This window comes from Channa argus, chromosome 20, assembly GCF_033026475.1.
Source record: "Channa argus isolate prfri chromosome 20, Channa argus male v1.0, whole genome shotgun sequence".
Taxonomy (NCBI): Eukaryota; Metazoa; Chordata; class Actinopteri; order Anabantiformes; family Channidae; genus Channa; species Channa argus.
The window spans coordinates 11,186,395-11,210,031 of record NC_090216.1 but is presented as its reverse complement, the minus strand read 5'-3'; the positions used below and the strand labels follow the sequence as shown (position 1 = coordinate 11,210,031).

General features: G+C 39.5%; 4 protein-coding genes across 10 annotated transcripts; all 4 read right to left on the bottom strand.

Annotated features, from left to right (window-relative positions):
* Nucleotides 1-572: 572 nt before the first annotated feature.
* On the bottom strand, nt 573-5,228 carry prodh2 (proline dehydrogenase 2). 3 transcript variants are annotated; one of them, XM_067488259.1, is made up of 11 exons: nt 5,106-5,227; nt 4,365-4,700; nt 3,991-4,181; nt 3,157-3,283; nt 2,664-2,735; nt 2,461-2,541; nt 2,191-2,334; nt 1,922-2,088; nt 1,613-1,723; nt 1,313-1,401; nt 573-986 (listed from the first exon to the last, which is right to left on the bottom strand). In XM_067488259.1, exons 2-11 carry the CDS (start codon nt 4,590-4,592, stop codon nt 805-807), a joined length of 1,392 nt encoding a protein of 463 aa, XP_067344360.1. In that variant the 5' UTR covers nt 4,593-4,700; nt 5,106-5,227; the 3' UTR covers nt 573-804. The 3 variants fall into 3 exon arrangements, with proteins under 3 accessions (XP_067344360.1, XP_067344361.1, XP_067344362.1); XM_067488260.1 differs by lacking the exon at nt 4,365-4,700 and having other exon boundaries at nt 5,106-5,197; XM_067488261.1 differs by lacking the exon at nt 1,313-1,401 and having other exon boundaries at nt 846-986; nt 5,106-5,228.
* A 1,097-nt stretch (nt 5,229-6,325) lies between these two features.
* Nucleotides 6,326-12,628, bottom strand: tbx6 (T-box transcription factor 6). Its single transcript, XM_067487857.1, has 8 exons — nt 10,837-12,628; nt 9,715-9,928; nt 9,315-9,582; nt 9,048-9,191; nt 8,854-8,924; nt 8,701-8,759; nt 8,306-8,582; nt 6,326-7,783 (listed from the first exon to the last, which is right to left on the bottom strand). Exons 1-8 carry the CDS (start codon nt 10,904-10,906, stop codon nt 6,529-6,531), a joined length of 2,358 nt encoding a protein of 785 aa, XP_067343958.1. The 5' UTR covers nt 10,907-12,628; the 3' UTR covers nt 6,326-6,528.
* Nucleotides 12,629-13,952: 1,324 nt separating this feature from the next.
* On the bottom strand, nt 13,953-17,304 carry nif3l1 (NIF3 NGG1 interacting factor 3-like 1 (S. cerevisiae)). Of its 4 annotated transcripts, none has more exons than XM_067487854.1 (7): nt 17,166-17,304; nt 16,082-16,441; nt 15,823-15,979; nt 15,191-15,314; nt 14,884-15,022; nt 14,493-14,576; nt 13,953-14,365 (listed from the first exon to the last, which is right to left on the bottom strand). In XM_067487854.1, exons 1-7 carry the CDS (start codon nt 17,275-17,277, stop codon nt 14,181-14,183), a joined length of 1,161 nt encoding a protein of 386 aa, XP_067343955.1. In that variant the 5' UTR covers nt 17,278-17,304; the 3' UTR covers nt 13,953-14,180. The 4 variants fall into 4 exon arrangements, with proteins under 4 accessions (XP_067343955.1, XP_067343953.1, XP_067343954.1 ...); XM_067487852.1 differs by having other exon boundaries at nt 16,082-16,674; nt 17,166-17,247; XM_067487853.1 differs by lacking the exon at nt 17,166-17,304 and adding an exon at nt 16,916-17,159 and having other exon boundaries at nt 16,082-16,674.
* Nucleotides 17,305-19,923: 2,619 nt separating this feature from the next.
* On the bottom strand, nt 19,924-22,669 carry cabp5a (calcium binding protein 5a). 2 transcript variants are annotated; one of them, XM_067487850.1, is made up of 7 exons: nt 22,416-22,669; nt 22,140-22,189; nt 21,747-21,777; nt 21,481-21,624; nt 21,179-21,288; nt 20,903-21,050; nt 19,924-20,813 (listed from the first exon to the last, which is right to left on the bottom strand). In XM_067487850.1, the coding sequence occupies exons 1-7, from the start codon at nt 22,453-22,455 to the stop codon at nt 20,785-20,787; spliced, it is 552 nt and encodes a 183-aa protein (XP_067343951.1). In that variant the 5' UTR covers nt 22,456-22,669; the 3' UTR covers nt 19,924-20,784. The 2 variants fall into 2 exon arrangements, with proteins under 2 accessions (XP_067343951.1, XP_067343952.1); XM_067487851.1 differs by having other exon boundaries at nt 22,140-22,220; nt 22,416-22,668.
* Between the last annotated feature and the right edge of the window lie 968 nt (nt 22,670-23,637).

The following is a 23,637-nucleotide window of genomic DNA, read 5'->3' as shown; positions in this document are numbered from 1 at the left end:
AAACCAAAGTAAATCTGTATCAGTAAAAAATCTTAGATCAGTCCATTTTTCTTGTGAGAGGTCTTGATTGAATTTGGTGGTTGTATGGGATAATTCTACAGTGTAGCATGTACTGATGAAATCACCTGTTTTGAATACTTGATGACAGGCTAGTTGAAGTGAAGGACAAGCATAAATGAGAATTATATTTGCCCAGATAAAAAGATTGGGAGTTTGTGCATTACCTGATCAATTGCTGTTGAAAAACCCTCAAGGAACTACAGTGGTGCTTCTTGGGATAAAACCCTGATTATTAAGTGAGAATACAAACTCAAGTATTTAATTGCATTGGTGTTGTGTATATATTTAGCAACCTGTGACAAAGAAAATAGGTCAGCTCAGGCCAGAATAAGCAGCAAGTTCTACTCACAGGTGTCACTGAGAAAGTATTCTTAGTACGTGTTAAGGTTTGTCTTTACTTTTGGTGGAGGAAAACATGCTTAGACACTGATTCCTGAATGTGAACATTTACTTTACAGAGCCAGTAGGTAGGATTGTCAGTTTTCAAGTTTGGCCAGTATAGGTCAGAAATATGAAGTCAAAATAGCTTTTAATATAGCAAAATATAAGGCCTTGACAGTCTTCAATTTTTTTTTTTTTTTTACAACAAACTAATCATCTGCCTTGTCCGAGTTTACAATATTGTAGGAGTAATTTAGATCTAACCTCAATTAACCTTAATTACTTGTTTATTTATATGAGACAGTTATTCGGCTTCTTTGTTCAGTACATTTGTTAACTAGAAATCTTGTGTGCTGATGGCCTTCAGCTGCTTCCCCTCAGACTCAGGCGGAGTCTGCGGCTGAGCTCTTGCTTCAGTAGGTCGCGCTCTTTACGGATCCCCTGCAACACTGTACGATTCTCCTGAGCTCGACGCACCAGATAGGGCAGAGTGTCGTCCACTGAACCGTATGGCACTGACTTGTATACAGCATAGCCCTCCTTAGCTGGAGGGAAGAAGAGACGGTACAAATGAGGAGGGAAAATTAAGTGTGAGATTAAAGACCATTAATATCAATGATCAAAGTCACATCTGTGTGCACTAGCTCCAGGGAGGAGCAATACATAATTACCTGCAGACCTAATACCAGGGAAAACTATGCTGTGCTTTCCTGCAGTGCAGTTGGACTCATTCAGGTGATGAAGTGTGTCTATACATTAACATTTAAATCTTACCAAAAGAAGTTTAAATGAAGAAAGGTAGTCAGAATTGCTGTATTACTTCCTAAAGTTTACTAAAGTCTATAGAAGAAATGTAAATGCCCCAGCTCACCTAGTGTGAGGGACACGTGATCACACATGCCCAGCAGCTGACCAAAACACACCGAACCTCCATCTTTGTCTATCCTCAGCTCTTCCATTCTGAAGATGATAGACAGAAAAGCTACGTTGAACCTTTCTGAGCTAACAAGCTTGCTGTCAGTCACTGGGTTTCATTTGCTTGTTATTTGTTTGGACGTTAACAAGAAAACTCAGTTTATTCAAAAGCTGAACAGCTGTTTTACAACACATGAAACATATTTTAGGTATCTGTAAACTGCATAAGCTATCTAGAATTTGGAAAAGGTCTGACCGTTTGGCAGCTCGTCTCACTGACTCCTCATTGTGGGTGGCGATTATGATCCTGTAGTGCTCGGGCTTCTGGGCTATTATTTCCAGCATAACATTCAGCGAGCCGTTATAACTGCGCAAACACAAGGAAACAGACGATTTGTTCACTGTCAGACAAGATCTGTGTGTTTTCTTGTGCAACAAAGCAGATGCACATCAGCTGCAATCCAACATCCAGGTGCACTGACCAAAGCCATGCAGAATCAATTTTATGCAGTTTATGTTTTTTGTGGGATGCATTTGTGACTAATGTGGGACGCTTCCTTTCCACCTGTCATTGGTGTCCTCCCAGCACTGATAAATTGGATCTGGACGACCCTTTTTCTCTGCCAGTTTCCTCTCTTTGTCCATGTAGGCTCCTCGTACCAGCTTGACTCCTAGACAGAAATCCTCAGACTTACAGAGGCGCAGAGCTTCTAGCAGAAGGGATCTGGACTCCTGAAAGATACAGTAAGGTGGAAATAACTGATTAATAATCCTTTACACCAAATACTCAAACTTGTGCAAGTGTTAATTTAAAAAAAAGTTTTTTTAAATTGCCTTCAGGTAACATTGATATGTGTTCCAAATCCAGACGCCATCTTTGTTGAACTTCTTCATCATCGCCATGGTGACAAGAGAAAGGGCAGGGTTCATGTATGTGTACTCTGCATCAACCAGGACTCTGACTTTGTTTACGCTTGCCTAAAAGTAGCAGAGTGAAAAGCTTAAAAAGTGTTTGAGCCACAAAGTAGTAATTCAGAGTTTCAAAACAGCATCACTGGGATGTAGGCTGATACACATTCAAAGTTTCCATCCCTTTTATTGTACCTCTGCTATCTTGTTGAGTCTCTTCAGGCCACACTGGAAGTGTGCGACTTCATTCTCATTTAAACCAGGAAAGCTGATTGGCTGAAAGTGGACAATGTTAGCAAAGGGAAAAGGTCATTTAACCTCAAATTTGGCCTCACAGTGCTAAAAATCAACAGTATAAAATCTAATAAACCATTAGTTTTAGTGGTTTGTGGACATACCTCTCCATTCATTCCTCTTACAAGGAGATCAAGGTCACATGGTCTTTGTGCAGTGAGAGTAGTGAGTTTCACCTTATACGTAGAGCAAATAAACAAAGTTTAGACTGAGAAAAATAAGAGTAGTCATGCGGCATGTATTCTTTAAGTATGCACCCTGTGTATTTAAAAACTACAAGAGAAGCACATCAGACACTACAGCATGTGTTCTTATCTTTTTTTTCCCCACGTATTTGAACTACATGTGGTGACTTGATTGGCTCAGTTCCCACACGTTTTGGCAGGATTCATATGAACTCAAAAACCTGGAAGTCTCCTAGTTGTTTTTTCTAAAGCCCAAGTGAAAACTTTATAGCCAAATCAATCAAATTAGTAGTAATTTAGTAGCATTTGAAAGTCTTGGCATTTTCTGCACAAACACTTTTTTAACAGCATATGTTAGTTTGAATGAAAGCATTAGGAATTGTGGCTCTGAGATGTAAAAACATGGCCTTACACAGAGCTCTGGGCTGAGCAGGGCTGTGATCTTCAGCTGCATCATTGGGTCTTTGCTCCAGGCCTTGCTGTGGGACATTCGCACACACTCCAACATGGCCTCCATGTTGTCATCGTATCTCTTCTCTCTAGAAGTGATGAAAATGATGCACTTTACACTTCAACATGCAAGAGTATCTTTGCTGCACACAGGAGGCTTTACAGTCGAAATATTTAGATTAAGCTGTCCACGAAGCTGTGGACTACAGACATCCAGCTTACTACACCATCTGGAAATGTAATCTGTGTAAAGATTACAAATCCCGAATCTACAACTCAAGCCCATTACAAACAGGACCAACTTTTCAATTTTAATCTCAATTGTAGGGGTTTGAAAATATATTGATATATTGCACATTCATCATAAATTTAAGTAACGCTTTTCTTAATTTATTAAGGGGGTTTGACTATTTTGGCTTTTTCTGATGATAAAAGAACTTGTGTATCATGATATTATATTTCATATAATATCGACACTGTATTAATTTACATGCAAAATGTTGTGGCAGTAGTTAATTATGCATATGTTAAAGCCCGTGAAGGCTACATAGTTGTATATGATGCTCTGATTTTATAAAAAGTAAATATTTTTACTCCGAGTTTATGAATATGATGGTGTATTCTTTATACGATGACAGGTTTCCAAAATATAAAAATTATCACAATATATCGCCTTGCTTACAGTATTGCAGTGTACTGAATCGCCGGTACACAGCCCTTAGATGAACACATCTAATCTCGTCTGATCTTAAAAGCTACACTTTGAGTTTGTGTAACTACAGGAAATGAGTCATACCCAGTGCTTTCTCCCAGATCTTCCTCGATAGGTACCGCCAGCATGGGCCTCAGTCCCAGCAAACTCATCTTCTCTATGGACTGAGAGATCTCTCTCTCATTCTCTCCAGCCACAAACTGAGCATAGACAGTTGGTCGGAGGAGCAAGGAAAAGCCCCTCTTCCCTAGCAGGGTGCGTGCTATGGACATCAGCTAATGGAAGACGTAGACAAAGGTGGTGCAGGATGGAGGTTTGTGAGGTGGTATAGAACCTTTGTTAAACAGTATCATTAGGTCTTGTGTTCAGACAGACATAGTGTTCAACTATACAACACAGTGTGCCTCTATGTCTATGACTCATTTTCTCTTCAGTCACCTCAAGACTGATATTCTCACCTTCCCACAGTTGTTAACCAGCACAGGGAAAGAGCAAAAGTGGAAGATTCCCAGAGCCCGTAGCAGCTCACCCCAACTCTTAACCCTAAAGGCACTGGGATCCTCAAAGGCCAGAGCTGCTGAGAGAAGGTCGCGATGCTTGGCAGCCACTATCCTGGTGTCCCCAGCACTCATCATCCTCAGGGAGAAGAGGTGAGGGAGTGTGGGACGCAAACGAGAGCACATCATCTTCTCTTAAAAGTGTGTATGTGCCTGTAATTTTACCACGTCAGCTTCCAGGTGGAGTCTGGTTAATTTGAAGTGCCTCTATGATCTTGACGTAATTGTCGAACCAATCTGGCATGTGAGGTAAATAGAAAAAAAATAATCTAAGTCTATCAGCCAGGCTGTGTTAATAAGCTTAGAAACATGTGATTATCTCATGTGTGAACCTGGTGGAAGAAGAAAAGAGCAGAATAGTCCCACTGTCCTGTCCTATGAACATTGCATTGAGGTAGTTTTTGTCATGGATTGGCACTATATAAATAAAGTTGCATGGAAAATGAACTGAAATTCATGCAGAACTAAATTTAGAAATTAAATATAGACTTCTAAACAAAGTAAAAACATACCAAAACAGATTTATAGAGATTGGGACAGAAAAGAAGTCAGGATCATTTAAATTTGTATTTATTATTCTATTAAAGTAAATTGTAAATAATAGACAATCTGCAAAAGAATAGGTTATTAGAAACACCTTACCTCACTTCCTGAGATAGGCATTCAGAAAACCTAAGCAGGTGTAGTTTGAGGGGCTCCAGATAACCCAGTTAAATCCTGTTTTAACTTACTCGCTGGTTAATGAATGACTATTTGGAAATATGAGTAAACACCTAGTTGACCCTTAGCATCAACCCAAAAGTGTTCCCTCAGTCTGACAACCAAATAAATTTGCAGAATAAATTTAGCTGTAAATGGTGATTCTAGGCTGATTCACATGGCAAATGTGAATTATCATCCTTAAATACACTGCACATATATTTGAATTAAACATTTCTACAAGCTTTTCAGAATGTATATTTAAAATATTTCAATGACACACAGAGTGTGTGTGTGTGTGTGTGTGTGTGTGTGTGTGTGTGTGTGTGTGTGTGTGTGTGTGTGTGTTGTGTGGGTGCTAAAAATGCTCTAAAAAAGTCCAAGAAAAGTTGTCAGGAGAGGAAATAATTAACTGTTGCTTCTCACCATCCCTTTTATCCTCTGACCTCTCAACAAGCTTCGCTGTGCTGGCACTGCTGACCAGCCAGCCATGAAAATACGAAGAGTTTTTCACAAAATAAGGATTTCTGTGTGTTGAGTGGTTAAGATATGTACTAAATAACCACCCATGGGTATATTATGACATAATACATTTCCACATATCAATGATTCAAGTCCTGGATAGTGAATCTTTGTTGCCTGTTTCTCCATATTATCTGCTGTGAAAAAAGGTGTCAGTTCTAAAAAGTCACCCTGAAGGATGGGTTCACGATTTTTCAAGTCTGTCTTTGAACCGTCAGGTGCTTTTACGAATGCTGAAACATGGGTTTCCTTGCTATAACCATTCCAACTTAAGGAAATCCACCAAAAGATGTTTCCTATGTAAGGGATGAGGATGAGCAGCAGTCTCTAAATCACCTCTCAGGGTAATAAGGCCAAAACACATTGTTCCAGGGATCCACTGTTATATGTCTCAGTCTGGACACTTTTAAAAGATTCAACCTATCTCAGATTATAGCTGGATATATTCATAATAAAAAGGCCAATCATGTAATCACTGAGCTTCATGTGTAGCTCCACAAAATGTTAACTTTTCATTTTTTACAACTTTAACAAAGGTGTAGACGCAAGCAAAAACATACTTCCATTTCTGTTCTGATACATTCATTTTAAGTAGCTTTCATATTGCAGATAAGAAATAAATCACAAAAGACTGGAAGAGATACATTTATTTTTCACACTGGAATGGATATTTAAAAAGAAAATCTTCAAGTTATATACAAATGTGGATCATTTTCATCAGTCTGTTTTACATCAGCACATACATACAATACTCAGAGCTACTTGTACTAATGCTACACATTGCTAAAATCCCTTAAAAGCGCTATCAAACAAAACATTTTGTCACCACAAACATTCTTTGGTTTTAAAATATCGCTCTTGCGCTCATATCCAGGTAGGACCCCTGGGGGTGGGGGTGACCATGCTGGTGTTGTCGGTACAGATGCCTAAAAGGGATGGAGAGGGATGAGTGAGGATCCTGACACAGCCGGAGTGGATAGGATGGAAAGGCGGGGTAAAGCGCATTGGGAGGGGTGGAGGAGGGAAGACAAGAAGGAAGGGATGGATCCAGCTGAGGGAGAAGAGTCGAGTGGTGCAGTACCATCTCTGGGCGATAGGGGGCAGGAGGGTTGAACTGCGGAATGGCACCACATTCAACAGCAGGGTATGAGGAGGTGGAGGGGGAAGTGGAAGGAAGGTTTTGAGGATGGGCCGTTGGTGTGACTGATGGAGGTGAGGTAACAGACTGCTGAAAAGAAGAGGAGACAGCCAAGCAAGAGGAGGGTTGGAAAGGAGGGTGAGGAATGGCAGAAGATGGATGAGTAAAGGTAGAAGGAGGGAAGGCAGCAGAACGCGAGGGGACTTGGGCTTGATGGTTCAGGTTTGGGAGGTGCAGGGCAGGGTGGGCAGGGCTGGAAGACATATTTTGAAATGAAAGATTTTGCATGTGCGGGGGGACTGAGGGGAAGGCAAAAGCCGTGGGAGCACCATGGGTGGGTAGGGCGCAGGATAAAGTGGGAGGTGGCAGTTGGTTTTGGTTTGGGAGGGACTGTGTGGTAACTGAGGCGTGATCAGGATTTCCAGGCGGGATATTTGGATAGATAAACCCTGCTGAGCTTTGGTCGCTGTTATTATTTCCACTAATAATCGGTTCACCCTGCACCGGGTGACTAGCCTGGGTGAGCAGAGAATGAGCGGATATTTGCCCATGCAGATGTGAATGACAGGCAGAATGTGGGGCAGAAAAAGAGGCATTAGTTGGAGTTTGGGGGCTGATTGACTCTGGGGTGGTGTGATAGTTGTCAGAGGAGGGAGAGGATGAGGACAGGAGTGGCTGTGGTGAGGAGGAAGTAGAAGGAGGTGGAGTAGGAAAGGTGAAGGAGGTCTGCTGCAGTGATGGGGTGGTTGAGGAGGAGAGCGTGGAAGAGGATGCCAGAATGGAAGGATAGTTGATAGGAGTGATAGAGGGCTGAGGATCGGATGTACCGGAAGAGTCAGGGACAGGGAGGGAGGAAAAGGAGGAGGATGACTGAGGAAGAGGAGCTGAGGGGAAAGAGGAGGAGTTGGCCTGAGTTGCAGGGAAAGTAGAGGTGTAAGACGGATCACCCATAGTGTTTGATCTGTGGAGGAGAATGAGACAAACGTCAGTTGCTGCTTAATTAGTTGATAAAAATGAACATTTTGTTAACTAAGCAAACGGGTCAGACATTCACTGGTTTCTGCTTCTCACATGTGACCATGTGAGGTTTTATTGGGGGTTTGACTGTATTTATTAATAAATGTTAAAAAAGTATCAAGAATCAACAGATTAGTCTGTAGTTACAGTCTTACAAAACACAACACATTACAACTATATTAAGGACAAAATATCAATCTAAATAAATGAATGATTTTAATACAACAGTTGGACAGTCAGATCAAAGGACTGTCAATCTGAACACCATATGCTAAATATGAATCTGCAATCTTTTAACAATCTTCCTGTCTCACCCTCAGCTAGAAAGCATATCTAAAATGCACCATAAAAAAGTACAGTGATAATGTCTAAATAGAGTGATAGATTTTTATGTTTCCAGAACAGCAGATAAATTGATGAATTTAGCAACAAGAAGAAGTGCCTTCCTCTCTTTCTACACATTTACCTTTCAATCATATTATTTGCCACCTCGCTTCCAGGTGTGTCTTCCATGCCATCGGTCATGGAGATGCTGATGTCAGACATCTGGGATGCCATGTAGGCCGGGCCCAGCTCTAGATGCTGCTCTGGGACCAGCGTGTCTTGATAGGAGGCCTGGTCTGCTCTGAACTCGCAGGGGGGTTCAGACAAGGGTGGCAGAGAGGTCAGAGTGAGGGCCTGCAGGTCTGTGCTGGTGGTCTGCTGCTGTAGGAGCTCAGTAGATTCACATGGATCACAGTTCACTGAGATTGACAGATAGAGGAGTGGAGATGTTTCAGGAGCAGCCAGGTCACAGTCATATCAATGAAAACGTTGAAAGTAATGATTTAAAAGTAAACTGAGCTTAACTGTACTACTTACCAATATCTAAGGTCTCTGTCAAGTCGGCCATTTTGCGTTTATGTCTTGCATCTCTTTGTCTGCAGAGAAAAGCTGAGTTAGTTCCTGTGTATGCAACAATATGACACGTATTTACACTCTGTGTATGTGTGTGGTTTTTTTTGTGTGAATTACTTTTTACTGTTCATGCCGTCCTCTCGGAAACCTTTAGCAAAAGGATTGGAGTTGATCTTCAGCTCTGTGATCTGAGAAGAAAGAATCCAATTTAATGTTGTTTTGCCTTCTTTTCCTTTTGGTCTTCTTATTTTACGTGGTTAAATAGAAATATATACCTTTTCACATAATTATTAAGTGCAATATTGTGGTACCTTGCTGTTCTGGTAGGCGGTCACTGTGATAAACTGGGTCTCAGGAAAAACAAAGGAGTGTTGTCCTCCACCCCACCTCAGCATGTCTCTGGCTTCAATGACATGTACTCTGGGCTGGTAGCGATGCAGCGAGTGTAGGATGATCTGGAAAAGATCATCAAAGTCTGACTCCAAATGCACCATGAAGACAAAGTCTACATTCAGTCTACAGTCTAGTAAAGGTAAGGTACTGTATCCATGCTGGTTCGGCCTGTCTGAAGCACTTACATGTCCCTGTGTGTCCAGTGTGTTGTTTGTGAGCTTGGCATAGTGAAAGGAGACTGTGCGGCTCTGCCAGTGAGCACCAGTGGCGGGGGAATCTGGGTGGATAAAGACACGGTCTGGAAGCCTCGCCTCTGCACCACCTATAGCCTGCCAGCCACCACCTTGGAAACGATAGCGGGAGTTATCTGCAGGGATGATGTCCAGGAGGAGGATGTAACGGAGAGAGGAATTCAGGCCTGACAGCTTCAGCCTCAGCCCGGGAAACATTCGTCTAGGAAGACAAGGTTGGAGAGAGAAGTTGTGTATAAGATACATTAATATAGTTTTTATGCAAAGCTAGTATGTGAAAAAAGAAAGAGGAACGAGACGAAAACTATGAGTAAAGGGGACTAAAGTATTTCACCTGCCCTTCTTTGTGATGATCATCTCTGTGCCCACAGAGCTGAACTGTTTCCATAGAGATGCGTTTTCCAGCTCCATCTTGACCTCATCTTTTTGGGTTTTGGGGGCAGGTTCGCTGGGGACCTGGGGAGGGGCCAGCATCCTCGGGGGCAGGGCTTTGGCCGCCATGTCACAGGCAGGAGGAAACAGCTGCATGTGGGCAGGAGTTTCAAGTTCTGAAAAAATACAACAAAATGAAAAACTTGACATTAAAAGAAGATTTATATTTTTATATTCTGTGATTACATTTAGTTCCATCCCAAATAGCTTTTATTCTTGCCATTCAAATGCCTGCCTACACATATGTACATAGTGTGTTTTGTTGAACTGTGAACTATGCACCAGTTGTTCATGTATCTCACACAATAGCTGCTCACCATGATCAACCAGGACGGAAACTTTGACAATTAGAAACATTTAATCACTCAGAGAATGGGGCCTAGAATGGCACTGGCCTCCCCCAAAATCAAATTGACCACCTCAGGTGCCTCCCACTGCAATAGTGATTACCTGGATCAGGTGTGTTCAGCCACTAAAAAGCTAAAAGATAGCATCGTAGTAGTGATTGACACCTCAGGGTCAGTTGGAAAACAAGCAGATCAGGGCTTCTTGACAACCAGCATTGAGAACCACTTGACTACATAAAATACATAAGTTATGTATTTGACGTTTCTTACACTGAATACTTGACAGCACATGACAGGGTCCAAAAGGGCTGAACATTTTTTGTTTAAAATGCTTTAAATATTTTTCCTAATTTGCCACCTTATTTTGAGTATGTGCCTCAGTTGGGTGACCTCAACAAAAATTCACCCGTTGCCTACAGTCAGAGTACATCAGTCACAGAGCATCTAAATCAACCATTCTTAGTTAATGAATTCTGTTGTCAGGCCACAACTTTCATCCACTCACTAGCTGCAAATAAAGTAGTCCCATCATGAACCCCTAAGTTTGGCAAATTAGTTAGTAGCTTGTATTATAAGTTCAGCGTTTGTTCCTTAAAATACAGTTTGAGATACATAATTCAAATCTACCAGATTTGCAAAACAAGTCTTTCTGTCACATACACGTTGCTCCATCTCACCTCTATAAAAGCAGTCTCTGATCCTTTGTGGTCCCAGAGTCAAACTGGGGTACACGTCCATGGTCATCATTCTCCCAGGCTCTGTTTGTCCTCTTCACCTGCTGCAAATTAACATTTCAACTCTCCACTCTCTTTATCTTTTTGGTTCTTTGTACAGTTTTACTTCAGCTGTCAAAAGTTTACAAAGATCTGTCTCCTGTTGTTCTACAAACTTCTTCTCTACTTCTGTTGCTACTCCTTTGGTGTCTTCTGCTACTAGTGCCCACAGCAGTGACTTGTTCTGTTAAATAAGTGTGTGGGGCTTCACACATGAAGCCAAATGGCTCCATTTTCACAGCTCTTGATTTGCCTCCTTGTCACTTCACCCTCATCTATCCCCTCATCTTCCCAGTTAGACAAACAAAAAACAATACCAGCAGTTACAAGATGTAACTGGAAAAGTCTGGACTTACCGTTGAAGAAAAAACACCCTAACTAATTTATATATGTGTGGTAGTAGCAAATGGTGAAACAATAAATAAATAAGATGCCATATTTGATGCTTGTGTTCTTTTAGACAAGTTTAACTCATAATTGAGTACTTTTACATGCTGGTGTTAGTACTTTTGCTTAAGTAAAATGAAGTACTTCTGCTACAACATCTCAGAAAAAACTGATCTAATGAATCTGTTATATTTTATCTTTTATTTTAGTCTTTCAGAGTTACAGTGTGTGTGTGTGTGTGTGTGTGTGTGTCTGTGTTTGTGTAGGAAGTCAAAACTTACTAAATGCTACTCAAATTTCAAATGCCTCTTATACATACATATAAATCTACTAGTTTACTGGTAGAGCCCCTGTGGCTGTTTGATGACTTGACGACATGTTTCTTCCTCTCCACCGTCCACCTATCAGGCTTTCTCAGCAGGGAGTCAATCATTGAATGAAGGTGAGAGAGGAAGACAGTTTGGCTGGGGGCTGCAATTTGGCCACTACACACAAACACAAGCATCTAGAAATGCATGTGTAGGTTTGCAAGGAGCCATGAGCTTGGAATTGCAGCTAAAACTGCACAGGGATTTCCAAAAACATTTAATAGTAGAACATTTGAATGAATCAATTTAGCACAAATTCTGTTGTCCTTTGAGGGGTGTTTGGTGAGGAGACAGGACTTAGTTCAGACCACACACGAACATTTGCTGTTGTTTTACTAAACTTGTATGTTTGACCTTTACTGTGCAGGATAAAATGAGATGTATTTATAAGTTTAATCCATAAGCGCTTATCCTGTGCAGGGTCATATGAGTGCTGGAGACAATCCCATCATTTATCTGCAGAGTCTGAAACTTGAATTAATCTATTAAAGGGACAACGGTTTTAAATCTAAATCATGGTTTTGGACAATTTTGTCCCATTACAACTAGTTAAGAAACCTATGATGGTCCAATACGTGTGATGTAGAAATTTCAATCCTTCAGTGCACAAGTATTCCGTGTCTTTTAGTTAACATTTTTAGAGAATTTTGCATATTGTGTGTTTTTCAGTGAGGGATGGTTAAGAGCACATTTCAAGTACATGTCCTGCAGGCAAAACAAACAAAACTACAAAAGTAAGATCTTCAAAATTAACAATGTAAAAATACTCATTATGCTTCAGAATTGATACTGCTGGCGTTGTATTAGCAAATGATCACACCAGATGCATTATCATTTGTTGCCATTATAATGGTTTTATATATTTTAGTATTTCTAGCCTATAGTGTTGTCATGCATTTCCCGAATTAATGTAATTTAATCTCACAGAAACCACAGCTATTAAATGATGGCTAAATTTGATATGGCATATACACATTTTAGTGTAGAACCAGTTGAATAAGGTTGAATTCAACACGGAGTGAGAAAAACTAAAGGACTTGACTTCCTTTTGTTGTTTTGTGGCTACTTTACTTTTGTGTTTACTCATTCTGCTGATGTTATTTCTACATGAATTCCTTAAAGTAACGATGGTCACTACAAATCCTCATAAGAGATTTTAATATACAAGAACTGGCAACGGTGATCAGATGCTTTTAGGAGGACTTGTCAACAGACCATTGAAGCTCTTTAGCAGGGGATTACCCTTACGTCATGTGCAGAGCCTCTGCAACTTGAATGACTGACAGAAAACTGTGTGGCTTTATCATATGTATGCTTTCATGTATGAAAACTGTCTTAAATCTACCTGATTATTGACTTTCCTGTTAGTGGAACAGCTGGATTCAGTTTACAGGAGTGACGCATAAATGTTGTTCTAGTTGTTGTTTACCTTCTCCATTTGGGTACGAGTATGCGTGTGTGTGCTGGGGAAAGATAAAACGTCCTAAAGACTAAGGGGAAGTGGAGGTGTGAACCCATACTGAGAGTAAAGCCATTAGCTTGATGGGGGCAGAGAGGTGTGTGTGTGACATCTCTTAATGTTTTTACGAACGGACAGGTGCTTTGCAGGCGCTGCAGCCTCTAGATTCTTTAATAGCCAATAATGAGGATTGCTACTTGCTTTGTTTTCTTTACCATTGCTAGAGAGGGGGCAGGCATTGTGAGCTGTTTACAGTGCATTAGGTATTACCATGTGCCTGCTCTTTAACATGTGTGTGCCAAGTTGTTTGATGTCATGTTTGCTTACTGAGGTCTGAAGGTCAGCATATGGATTATTTTATTAAATATAACTTCAAAGTATCTTCAAAGTATCTTTGTTCACTCAAACTGTAGATAACAGAAGCTTGTCTGAACAACATACCTATTACTCTGGGGGAATTTTTTTCACTCTTAACAATATATTGTACACATTCCTCTTTAAGGGAAATTTTACATAATCTGTCATTCTCTAAGCTAGCAAAGGACACACATGACATCACTGGTGATCAGAGTTAAAATAGTCTATCCATGTGTTGTCCGAAAAATAATCCACATGCCGCATACATTAAGATTACAGATTACATGCTTCAATTTGAGCTCTAATGGTGCATTTGTGGAGGATATTTTGTCTCATCCAGCACAATCTAGTTCATCCTTATCCCACAATCCGTCCATTTTTTTTAATCAATTATGCACCATTTTTAAGATGGTCTTGGAAGAAAAACTGCACAAGTTGTACCAAGGAAGAATTTTTCATCATCAAATAAGAACCATTTTAATTTTCAAAAAAAAACTGTGCTACTGTTTTAGTCACATTTTTCATGCAATCACTTCAAATTAATTTTTCTTTACTGTAAAAATGAGACATTGTTTCTTTAAAGACAATTACATTCATCAAAATCAAAATCTCACTCTCTTTATTAATGGTTAATGACCCAGATATTAACTACCTGTAATGCAATTAGCTCAGAGTGGTTAGACCACCTCCAGAGGGTCTCTGTCAGCCTTCGACAGTACCACATTGACAGTGTCAGGAAGACGCACAGTCAGCCTCTCCCTGAACACAGCCAGAAAACCCCGCTCACTGTTGCTATGATCGCTGAGGATGACGCTGATTCCTTGCGCAACAGCGTCCAGCACTTCGTGATGCGACATCTCACCTGAGAAATGTATATAGTGTAATATCTGGTTAACATTGGTAACATTAGCAGTAACAAACTAATTATACCATGTGTAAACAAATGTTTTGCATTCAAAACATGCATGATTTTTTATTTAAAACCCGACCTGTGATGTAAAGGTTCGCTTTGACTCCACTCAGTACTGAGGCTCCAGATCCAGCACACACAGCCACCGTTCGCACAGAGGACTCTAAGGAATGTAAGAATAATGACAAACATTTCATCAAACATGATAGTTTGATATCAAAGCCTGACATAAATGTGTGTTTTAGCTGAAATCTGTTCAACAAGGAATAAACAGTAACTGAGAAGGCTGTTTTCAGAGCATCTATGATTTGATAGATCCTATTTTCACAGGAGACTTCGAGAGCACCTGTCCACATGTCTCTACGAAATGAACATTTATTTTTTGCTCACGTACTGTAGCAATAAATCTTTTTAATCTTCCCCTTGTTCCTTTATTTTTTTAAACTTGTAGTAAAATAGCAATACCCTACCTAGTGTCTTTCCCAATCCTAGAGCCAAACGGACGTGACCTAAACCCAGGTGGGACTTCACTTTCTGAACAGCTGTTGCCATGGTTACTGGCTGGTGCAAAACACTGAGTCGCCCTTGGCCATGACCTGGGAGAGGGTGCTGCAGAGAGTGATGGGTGCAAGGGTCAATTTCTGCTATACATAAAACAGGATGCCAGCATAACAGACAATCATCAATGCAATTTTTAAAACATTTATTATATAACATTTTAGCCAAACATTAAAGTCATCAGTTCATTACTGCTATAGTAATGTGTTCATACTCTACCTTCTCTAACTTTAGGATGCTTAGTGACTGGCTGGGAGTACTGTGTCGTAACAGAGTCTGGACACTTGGAGTCAGAGCTGAGTCACTGCAGGCTAAAGTCACATGGGTTCCACTGCTGTCTGGTCTGTTATGAAGAAAAACCTATTTAAAAGTTTCACTGTTTTGTATTGTTAGCGTGATCACACTATTATTGCCATGTTCTTTATACCTGTGACACAGACCATGTTCCAATTCAAACATAAATTGTTACTTTGTGGTGAAGAAGATGCTAAAAGACTTGCTATTGAAGGTGTGAAACTCATCTTCAGTTGTGCACTGCGCAAATGGCATGAAAATCAAACATGTGCATAGCTTAGTTTTTTCAGTAAAATTGATCTGCAAATTTTGTACAAACACTTTTTTTCACAGTAGTTATCACAACCATGAGAAATAAGCAGACTAAGCTGGACTATCTGAAAGTTTCAGATGCACGTTAATTTCATGTTGTGCTGAAATGAAAATAAATTCAAATACACTGTATGTTTGGGATCTATGTGCGGTAATGGAGTATATTAAACTTGTTGTTAAAATGGTCACAAAAATGGTTCTTTACACATACTTGAATACATATTTTGGTTTATTTAAAAACAAACCTGCTGACTGAATGCTGTAGGGTCGCTCCACTGCCACATGCCTTCAGCTCCTCCATAACAGTGTCCAGCTCCTCAGCACTCCTCACTCTAAATTCCAGTTTGTGACTGAGGGCGGTGCTACTGAGAGCCTGACTCAGCACAGACACCTGGCCACTGCCTGAGAGTCAAAGATGGGGGACACCTCATCAGAATAGTTACAGGTGGGTGCAAAATAGTTACAGTATATGTGACAAATTATCCATTCAGAACGACCTCTTACCCAGTGCCCCAACCAGCCAGTCATTTAATCCTCCTTTAACACTATCCCAAGAAGTGTGAGGCGAGAATATTGCTATCCCAGCCTCCACAGCGCGGATGGCCAATCGCTGCTTCCAATCTTTCTGGACCAGGCACTTGATTGGCCGAAACAACGGCGGGTGATATGAGATAATGAGATCACAGGTCATAGCCTCTGCTTCCTCCATAACGGCATCTGTAAGGTCGTTGGTTAGCAGGATGGTTTTGGTAGGACGAGGCTTGCTTGGCTCGACGAGCAGGCCAACATTATCCCACGACTCAGCCAGAGAGAGAGGAGCTAGCTGCTCCAGCACCTGTAGAATATCCTTTAGTTCCATCAGGCCTGAACCATGAACAGCATGAGAAAGGGAGCAAGTGCAGGAGAAATTAACAGGTGAGTGTAGAGGGACTGAGGTTTGTCTGCTTGTCAAGAAGCTGAAATTGCGAGTAGGTGAAGGAAGAGGTGGAGGGACGAGTAAAGAGGTTGAAACAGAAGAGACAAAGCTCCACCTTCTATAGGTTAGTAATGAAAAAGTCCAAGAGAGATTTCTACACTCTCTTAACATCACTCGAGACCTGTGTGGACAAAAGGAAAAGAAATCTAAAATGCAACAGTGTGCACTGAATAATACAGTATAAAACACTTGACAATCGTCAAATCCTCAGTATGTGTATTTGTTGATTCATTCAGACAGAACAATTAACTTTTCTAATTTTTTTATCTGATAAGATAACGATAGTGAAGATTTTTGCCCTCTGAGCCTAATGTTCAGTGCACTGTGGTGTTAAATAATTAAAGCATGGTGTTGTTTTTAACCTTTTAAAAAGTGGCCAGCAGACCACGACATGTTAGGCTCTGACGGCTGCAGAACATGCGAGTTGAAGCTAACAGCACAGCTAACGTCACCTAGTTAGCTAACATCGGTTTACACACAGCCAACGCGTCAATACATCCTTAAGTAAACTTTTCGAACTTCCGCTTTGTTTTCATTAAACAACACAAACGTCCTGCTGAAAACATTTCTTGCAGAGTAAGTAGACAATGTGCAGTCAGTGAATGCGCTTACTGAAGAAGTACGAGTGTCCACTTCCGGCTTCCGTTCCCAGTGCTACGTTTTGGACACGGGAAATGTCAGTCAACGTCACTTCATTGAATTCGTGTTTAGAATACGTTATCATGGTGATCAATCCACTATCTTATCACAGCCGACTTACAAAAAAGTCTCTTTAAAAGGGTTCCACATGGTACATTTAATGTGTGTGTGAAATATTTGCTTTATTACAAATTTTCTTACCCTGCATCATAATTCAAATGTGGATATGTGTATAAAAGCGTAATATTTATTCCTTTGGAGTAAAGCCAAAGATGCTCTTATAGCCATTTTTTATTTTTTTATTTTTTTATTTTTTTTGTCCTTTCAGCTTATCCCTTGAGTTCATTTGTCCACATGTTGATTTGGCACAGATTTTGGGCCGGATGCCCTTCCTGACGCAACCTTCCCCTGGGGATGGGGTGTTGGGGGTTCAGTGTCTTACCCAGGGACACTTATGACCATATTGTGTTGATAACTGGATAGATGTAAAAAAAAAAAAAAGAAAAGAAAAATCTGATGTTTTGATGTTAGATTTGCATACATTGTTGTTATTACCACCCAGGTTGAACACTCATCTAATGTATTTTCTGGAATGAAATATTACACTTTTAAACCTTTATGCATTAAAGCAAAAGTTAAATATGTGGTTCAAATTGCAGAAATGTGCTGGTCCAAAATTTAATATAATTAAGTTTCATTTTCTGAGGCCTGGATACAACTTATTTCTGAAATTATTCCAAAGTATATTATTCCACTTTATCTATTTCACAAATGGATAAAGTGCTTGTGTTTTTTGTGATCTTGATTGCCTCTAAATTAAAAGTTTATTGTATCTGAGAAATTATACATAACAGTTTATTTTAAAAAATTGCTATTAACATTTACATTTAATTTGACAAATAAAGTCATTCAAATACAGCAGCAGAAACATGATCTTTTTATTGTAATCAAGCAGTCTGTGACACACAGGCACACAACACATCCTTATCTCACCAACAGATGTGTTGTACCACAGTCAATTTAGTATTTGATATTCTAATAAAGTGAAACTAATAATTCTCTAAATAATATTATCAATTAAAAAAATCCCACTATGCAAGCAGTTTCATTTCATTAAAAAATAAATTCACAGATTAATTTCAACAGCAAAAGACTAGATGAGTGTGATGAGCTGCACGAACTCTGTCAGGCCAGATGGTTAGATATCCAGGGAGCATCCACCACTTCTCAGAAGGATTACCAGACCTTCTGGAATAAATATGGACAGAAAAAAACAAAAACACAGTGGAGGGTTATGTTGAAGGAGGACTGAAAAGGGTTAAAAGCTCAGTTCTTATTATCTGCATGACAACAAGCTGCTGGGCAGAGTGGCTACCTCGGACTGGACCCGAACGAGATAGAGAGAGAGATTATTGTGGATTAATTCAGTAAAAGTCAATGCTGGATGTCAGAGGGATCAGCGGAGTGTCGGGGTAAAGGCCGAGCAACAAGCATCACATCATCTTTACATAATCTGACTGTTCCGTTGGCCGAATCAACCTCTCTGCGCATGACACCCCTTAGTTTATATGGGATACCACTCTTCAAATATGCACACTTACATTACATGTGCATTAATGTGTAAATAAAGTTAATGAGACATTACACATTACTCCTAAATGGCTGCCTGATTCTCAGTCTCACTGCCTCTCCTCACACACGAACAGTTATTTATATCATAAACAGAACAAAATTATCACTGAACCACTAGGCTTATCTACACTACAGCTTATCAGTTCTTGTATCCAATCTATAAAGTGGTGTTGACAGATGTGTGTTGTTATTAGGTCTGTGTGTGGAGAACAGCTTCACTTTTTTAATTGGTACTATAAGCCACCATGCCCCAGCTGTCCATCCATTTGAAGTTCTGTCTAGTTTGTCATGCGATAACATCTGTCTCACTGATGTTTCCCAACAGTGAGGCAGGTTGTCCCTAGCCATGTCCCTAAAGTCCCTGAACCCAGGTATTTAATTTCAGCTGTGCTGGCTTTGAAACAGCTTGACACAGTACTGGGGATAAACCACATGGCAACTTCTAATCACACGTTTTTATACTGTTTCCACATTGGAAAATTAACTAACAAATGCTGAGTACTAGTGATTTACTTTGATTTTACTTTACTTTAGCTTTTTATAAAAATCCATGTGCATACAGTTCTTTGCACATTGATTTTTATAAAAAGCTGTCACTCTCAAAGTCTTACCCTCAAAATGTCTGAGAAGAACTTGTACTGAGAAGCACCAGATTCAGAAAAATGGCTCAGACCATGATCTCTAAAAGGCCTAAATCAGCAACAAGGACATCTTTTTTCCCCTTTTGCCCCTAATACATACAAATCTGCTCTCCATGATGATGTCAGAATGTTGTGATGATGCATTATGACTCTCCTTATCAAATCAGTGGCTTGTCCATGTTTGGTCACACAGTCTCTTTATCCTGATGTCCTTCCAATGCCAGGGCAGAGATGTTACTCAATCCTCATTTCTAGCCACAGCAGGGCAGCACTGACATTTTTAGTTTCCAAATCCCTTCTTTAGCTCATGAAAGGCATAGATCAACGTTGCTTTATTATACAACCAGCAAGATGTGTATTATTATGCAAGTGGATTTATTATAGAAGTCATACTAAGAATGTGTTCGACATTTGCTTTATGTGTAAGCAAAGAAGCAGCAGATCTTTTTCATTGGAGATATTTTCAGTCAATTGCCTATAACTTTATTCTTGAGTCAGACCAACCTTTACATTACAATCTAACATTAGAGATTTAGTCTTACAAGTTTTCTTATTTTCTGACTAGTTTGCCAAATAATAAGGCAGGTTTTTACCTCTTTATCTGCATGGAGTAATGTTAGAAGTCACATTCCTACAGATTAAACTGGTGATTAATGCACTCGAGTTACTCTCAGCTTCATACATCAGCCCAAATCAACATACAACATTTACATATATGCAGATGATTTATTTAGTTATTTGCAAGACAAAGGCAGATATCTAGAAATACTGGTTTCCAGCATTTAACTTGTTAAATGCCATCCCTTAATAAATGATATAATCCCATACTATACTGTATATGTACGTATACACAGAAGGAGCATAATGGTTACAAATTGCTAACTTTCTAATGTTGTATCATAACTTTGTTGCCGCCACAAGAATGATGCAGTCGTATCGAAATAACCCACTAATAATAAATATATTCCATTTACAATACAAACAATACAAATTTCAAAAATCAGTTTAACAAACCAATTTAAAAGAACTTCCTCTATATACATCAAACAAAATACAATGTCTGTAATACTGTTAACACTCTTTAAAAATGTCTCAGAAAATTACTGAATCTTTGCATAGCTTGAAAATCTCTCTGAGAACAGCATTGTATTGCTTTACTTGTCTTGCAGCATTTAACTGGAATTGTAACATTACTATATGTTTAATCTGAAATATTAAAGAGAGAAACTTTAAAGAGCTGTAGAGAAAGGCTGCATCATTATTGATGCATGCCTGTAGAGGTGCAAAGGATCTTCATTCATTGACGTTCCCCTCAGCTGTCATTGATGGGACATCATTCTGACAAACTCTGCAAAGGTGATAACAGGTAGGATCAGTTTAATGTGTATTGAGGATATTTAGATGTTTGTGTCACTGTATCTGACAGACAGCTTGCACCTTCAAAGTCTACTGTTCCATCTCCATTGTCATCTGCTTCTTTCACAATAGAATCTATCTCTCTTTGGCTCATGTGCTCTCCCATCAGTTTGGTCATGGCTTGTCGGAGTTCCTCTGTTGTGATTTCTCCATCTCCATCCATGTCGAACTGACAAAGTAAAGTAAAGAAAAACGTGTAATACCTACTTTTTTCCTCTAAAATGACAATGAGACATGTGGATAGCTGCTTCATTTCCTTGGTCTTAGAAAGTAAGAAAAAAAGTCTTTCACTCTCACCTCCTTGAAGGCATTTTTGAGCTCCTTCATGCCAATCATCCCAGCTGTTTCTGCCAGAAGCTTGGGGGCCATCAGTTCTACAAAGTCCTCAAAGTCCACTCTCCCACCAACTAATGGGAAATAATTAAAACATACGCAGCAATTGAAAAATGGCCCTAACTCCTGGTGCTGTTAGTGCTGACACTATCTCTAAAAGTTTAAACCTGTCTGTCAGATTTTCTATGTTTAAGACATTAATTGTTGAATTTTGCCACATTTTCACAGCTTTTTTTATATATATAGTATGTTTAACAAGGACTCACGGTTCATGTTGATATTTTGGCCCAGCTCAATCAGCTCCATCTCAGTGGGCATGTAACCCATTGTCCTCATCAAGTTGCCCAGGTCCTTACAGCTAATCAGTCCATCCTTGTCTTTATCAAATTCATTGAAAGCTTCACGCAGCTCTGCAGAGAGTGTACAACAAAACACCCAATCAGATAGATCATTAGTAAAGGTTGTGCCACAGTTGTGTGTGTATGAAATGAGCCTGAAAACGTTCAGGGATGTAGATGAGAATTGAATTTACCATCAATCTCGTCCTCAGCCAGCTCTCTTGCCTGCATAAAGACAAAAACGTATGTTTACCCCGTTCCTTTTACAACAATAACATACAGCAGCTGTTAAAAAAATGAAAAATGAAAATTACCGTAGCCACAATTTTTTTACCACACAATTAGCACATTTATTTTCCTTTAGATTTAATCAAACCAGTCTGTGCCACAGAGCAGATTAACGCCATAGTGGCATCCAGTATCATCACTGCAAAGCAACTGTAAAGTGCAGGCAAAGAATCTGTCCGTACGTGTCTTTTTGTCCTGTCAGCTTTTGGGTTATAATCCAATCGACATTTCACAGCAGTTTGCAAACATCAGCAGAAACCCTATCAGTGATGTGAAAATGCTTTTACTGCTGTACTTACAATGTTTTTCCCTCCTCGCAAGAAAATGCATGCTGCCCCATAACTCATTTCTGCAAGTAGAAATACAGACAGTGGTATAAACTGTAAGAAAGAAAGGTGTAGATTATTAACAATAAATTAATAACAGGTTTAAAACTCTCATTTGAAATCATAAATAATTTTGCAATTTTAAAACAGCTTATAAACATAATTTCCTTTAAATATATCAAACCGTCTTGTCAAGAGCTACATATTAAAATTCAAACGAGATGTCACTATGTTTGTATTTGCACACACCTTCTTCTGGTGATTTCTGCTCTTCAGCCAAGCGCATCATACAGGACTCCTGGAGCTTAGAGTCAGCAGCTGATCTGTGCAGCGCAGAAATCCCTCTGTCTTCCTTCTGTTTCTTAATCTTCTTCTCTGAGCCAGCCCTGTCCCTCCTCAGCCAAGCCAGCCCTACTTCTCAGCCTGTGGACACCCTGTCTGTCCAGACGGATGGGATGCTGGGAGGTTGTCTGAGGGGAGGTGTGGCTGGGGAGGGAGGAGTCAGCGTTGTGAGACATAAGAGATGCACCCTGGATTCCAGCAGAGCATTCACATCATAATGTAAATTATATTGACATCTGACCCCATAGCACAAGAAATAAGATACTGTCAATTTACAGTTTAGGGGATAGAGTTGCTCATTTACATCTTTTGTTCATTGGTTGAATGTAAACTTATGATCAGACATTATACTGCAGGTCCAACACTTACAGAACAACTACTGCTAAAGCTACCTTATTTAAACAACAAATATTTCCATTTTGGAAACTGGAGCCAGTGAAGTTTTGACATTCTAATCTAACAAATAATCATCAAATGATTATTTCTGACAATTAATTTTATTCTTTGTTGATTGTTTCACTACTGGTGGTGGTTATTTCATGTTTGAAAATTTCCAATCAATTATTAACTTTTCCAAACTGTTTCTTAGTTTTGGGTTGTGGTTGTTATAGTTTCCATTTGATTTCCTTTGTTTTTATGTGCTTTTGATATGTTTTTGTTTTAATAGAGGCAAGAATTATCCAATAAAATAACCAATCATACATTTTAAACATATACATTTTAAATTGTTTTCCATTTCAAAAAAAGATTTCCCTGGACCAAATTTAAATTTTGTCTTCTAGTGTAATGCAAATTATTGGAAGAGGCCTATTTACAACAGAAATGCAAACATGAATAAATATTAGGCCAAAAGTGCACTTTCAGCAGCAGCCAAGATTTCTATCAGTAGTAAAACCTTTTCAAAGCTTTTTCTATACGGCATTTTTCTCTTTGTTGGTTCAACTGAATAAAATCAGGCACCAGCTAAAGTAAAATTTTAAAAGAATCACAGGCTTTATTTTTTCAGTTAAAAAAATATAAGCCAGTAACACTGTAAAATAACAGAAGCTCAACTGGATCCTGGATCCTTTTTTAGACCGTAGTATTTCCAAAGACATAAGTTTAAAACAGATTTTGGATGTATTAAAGA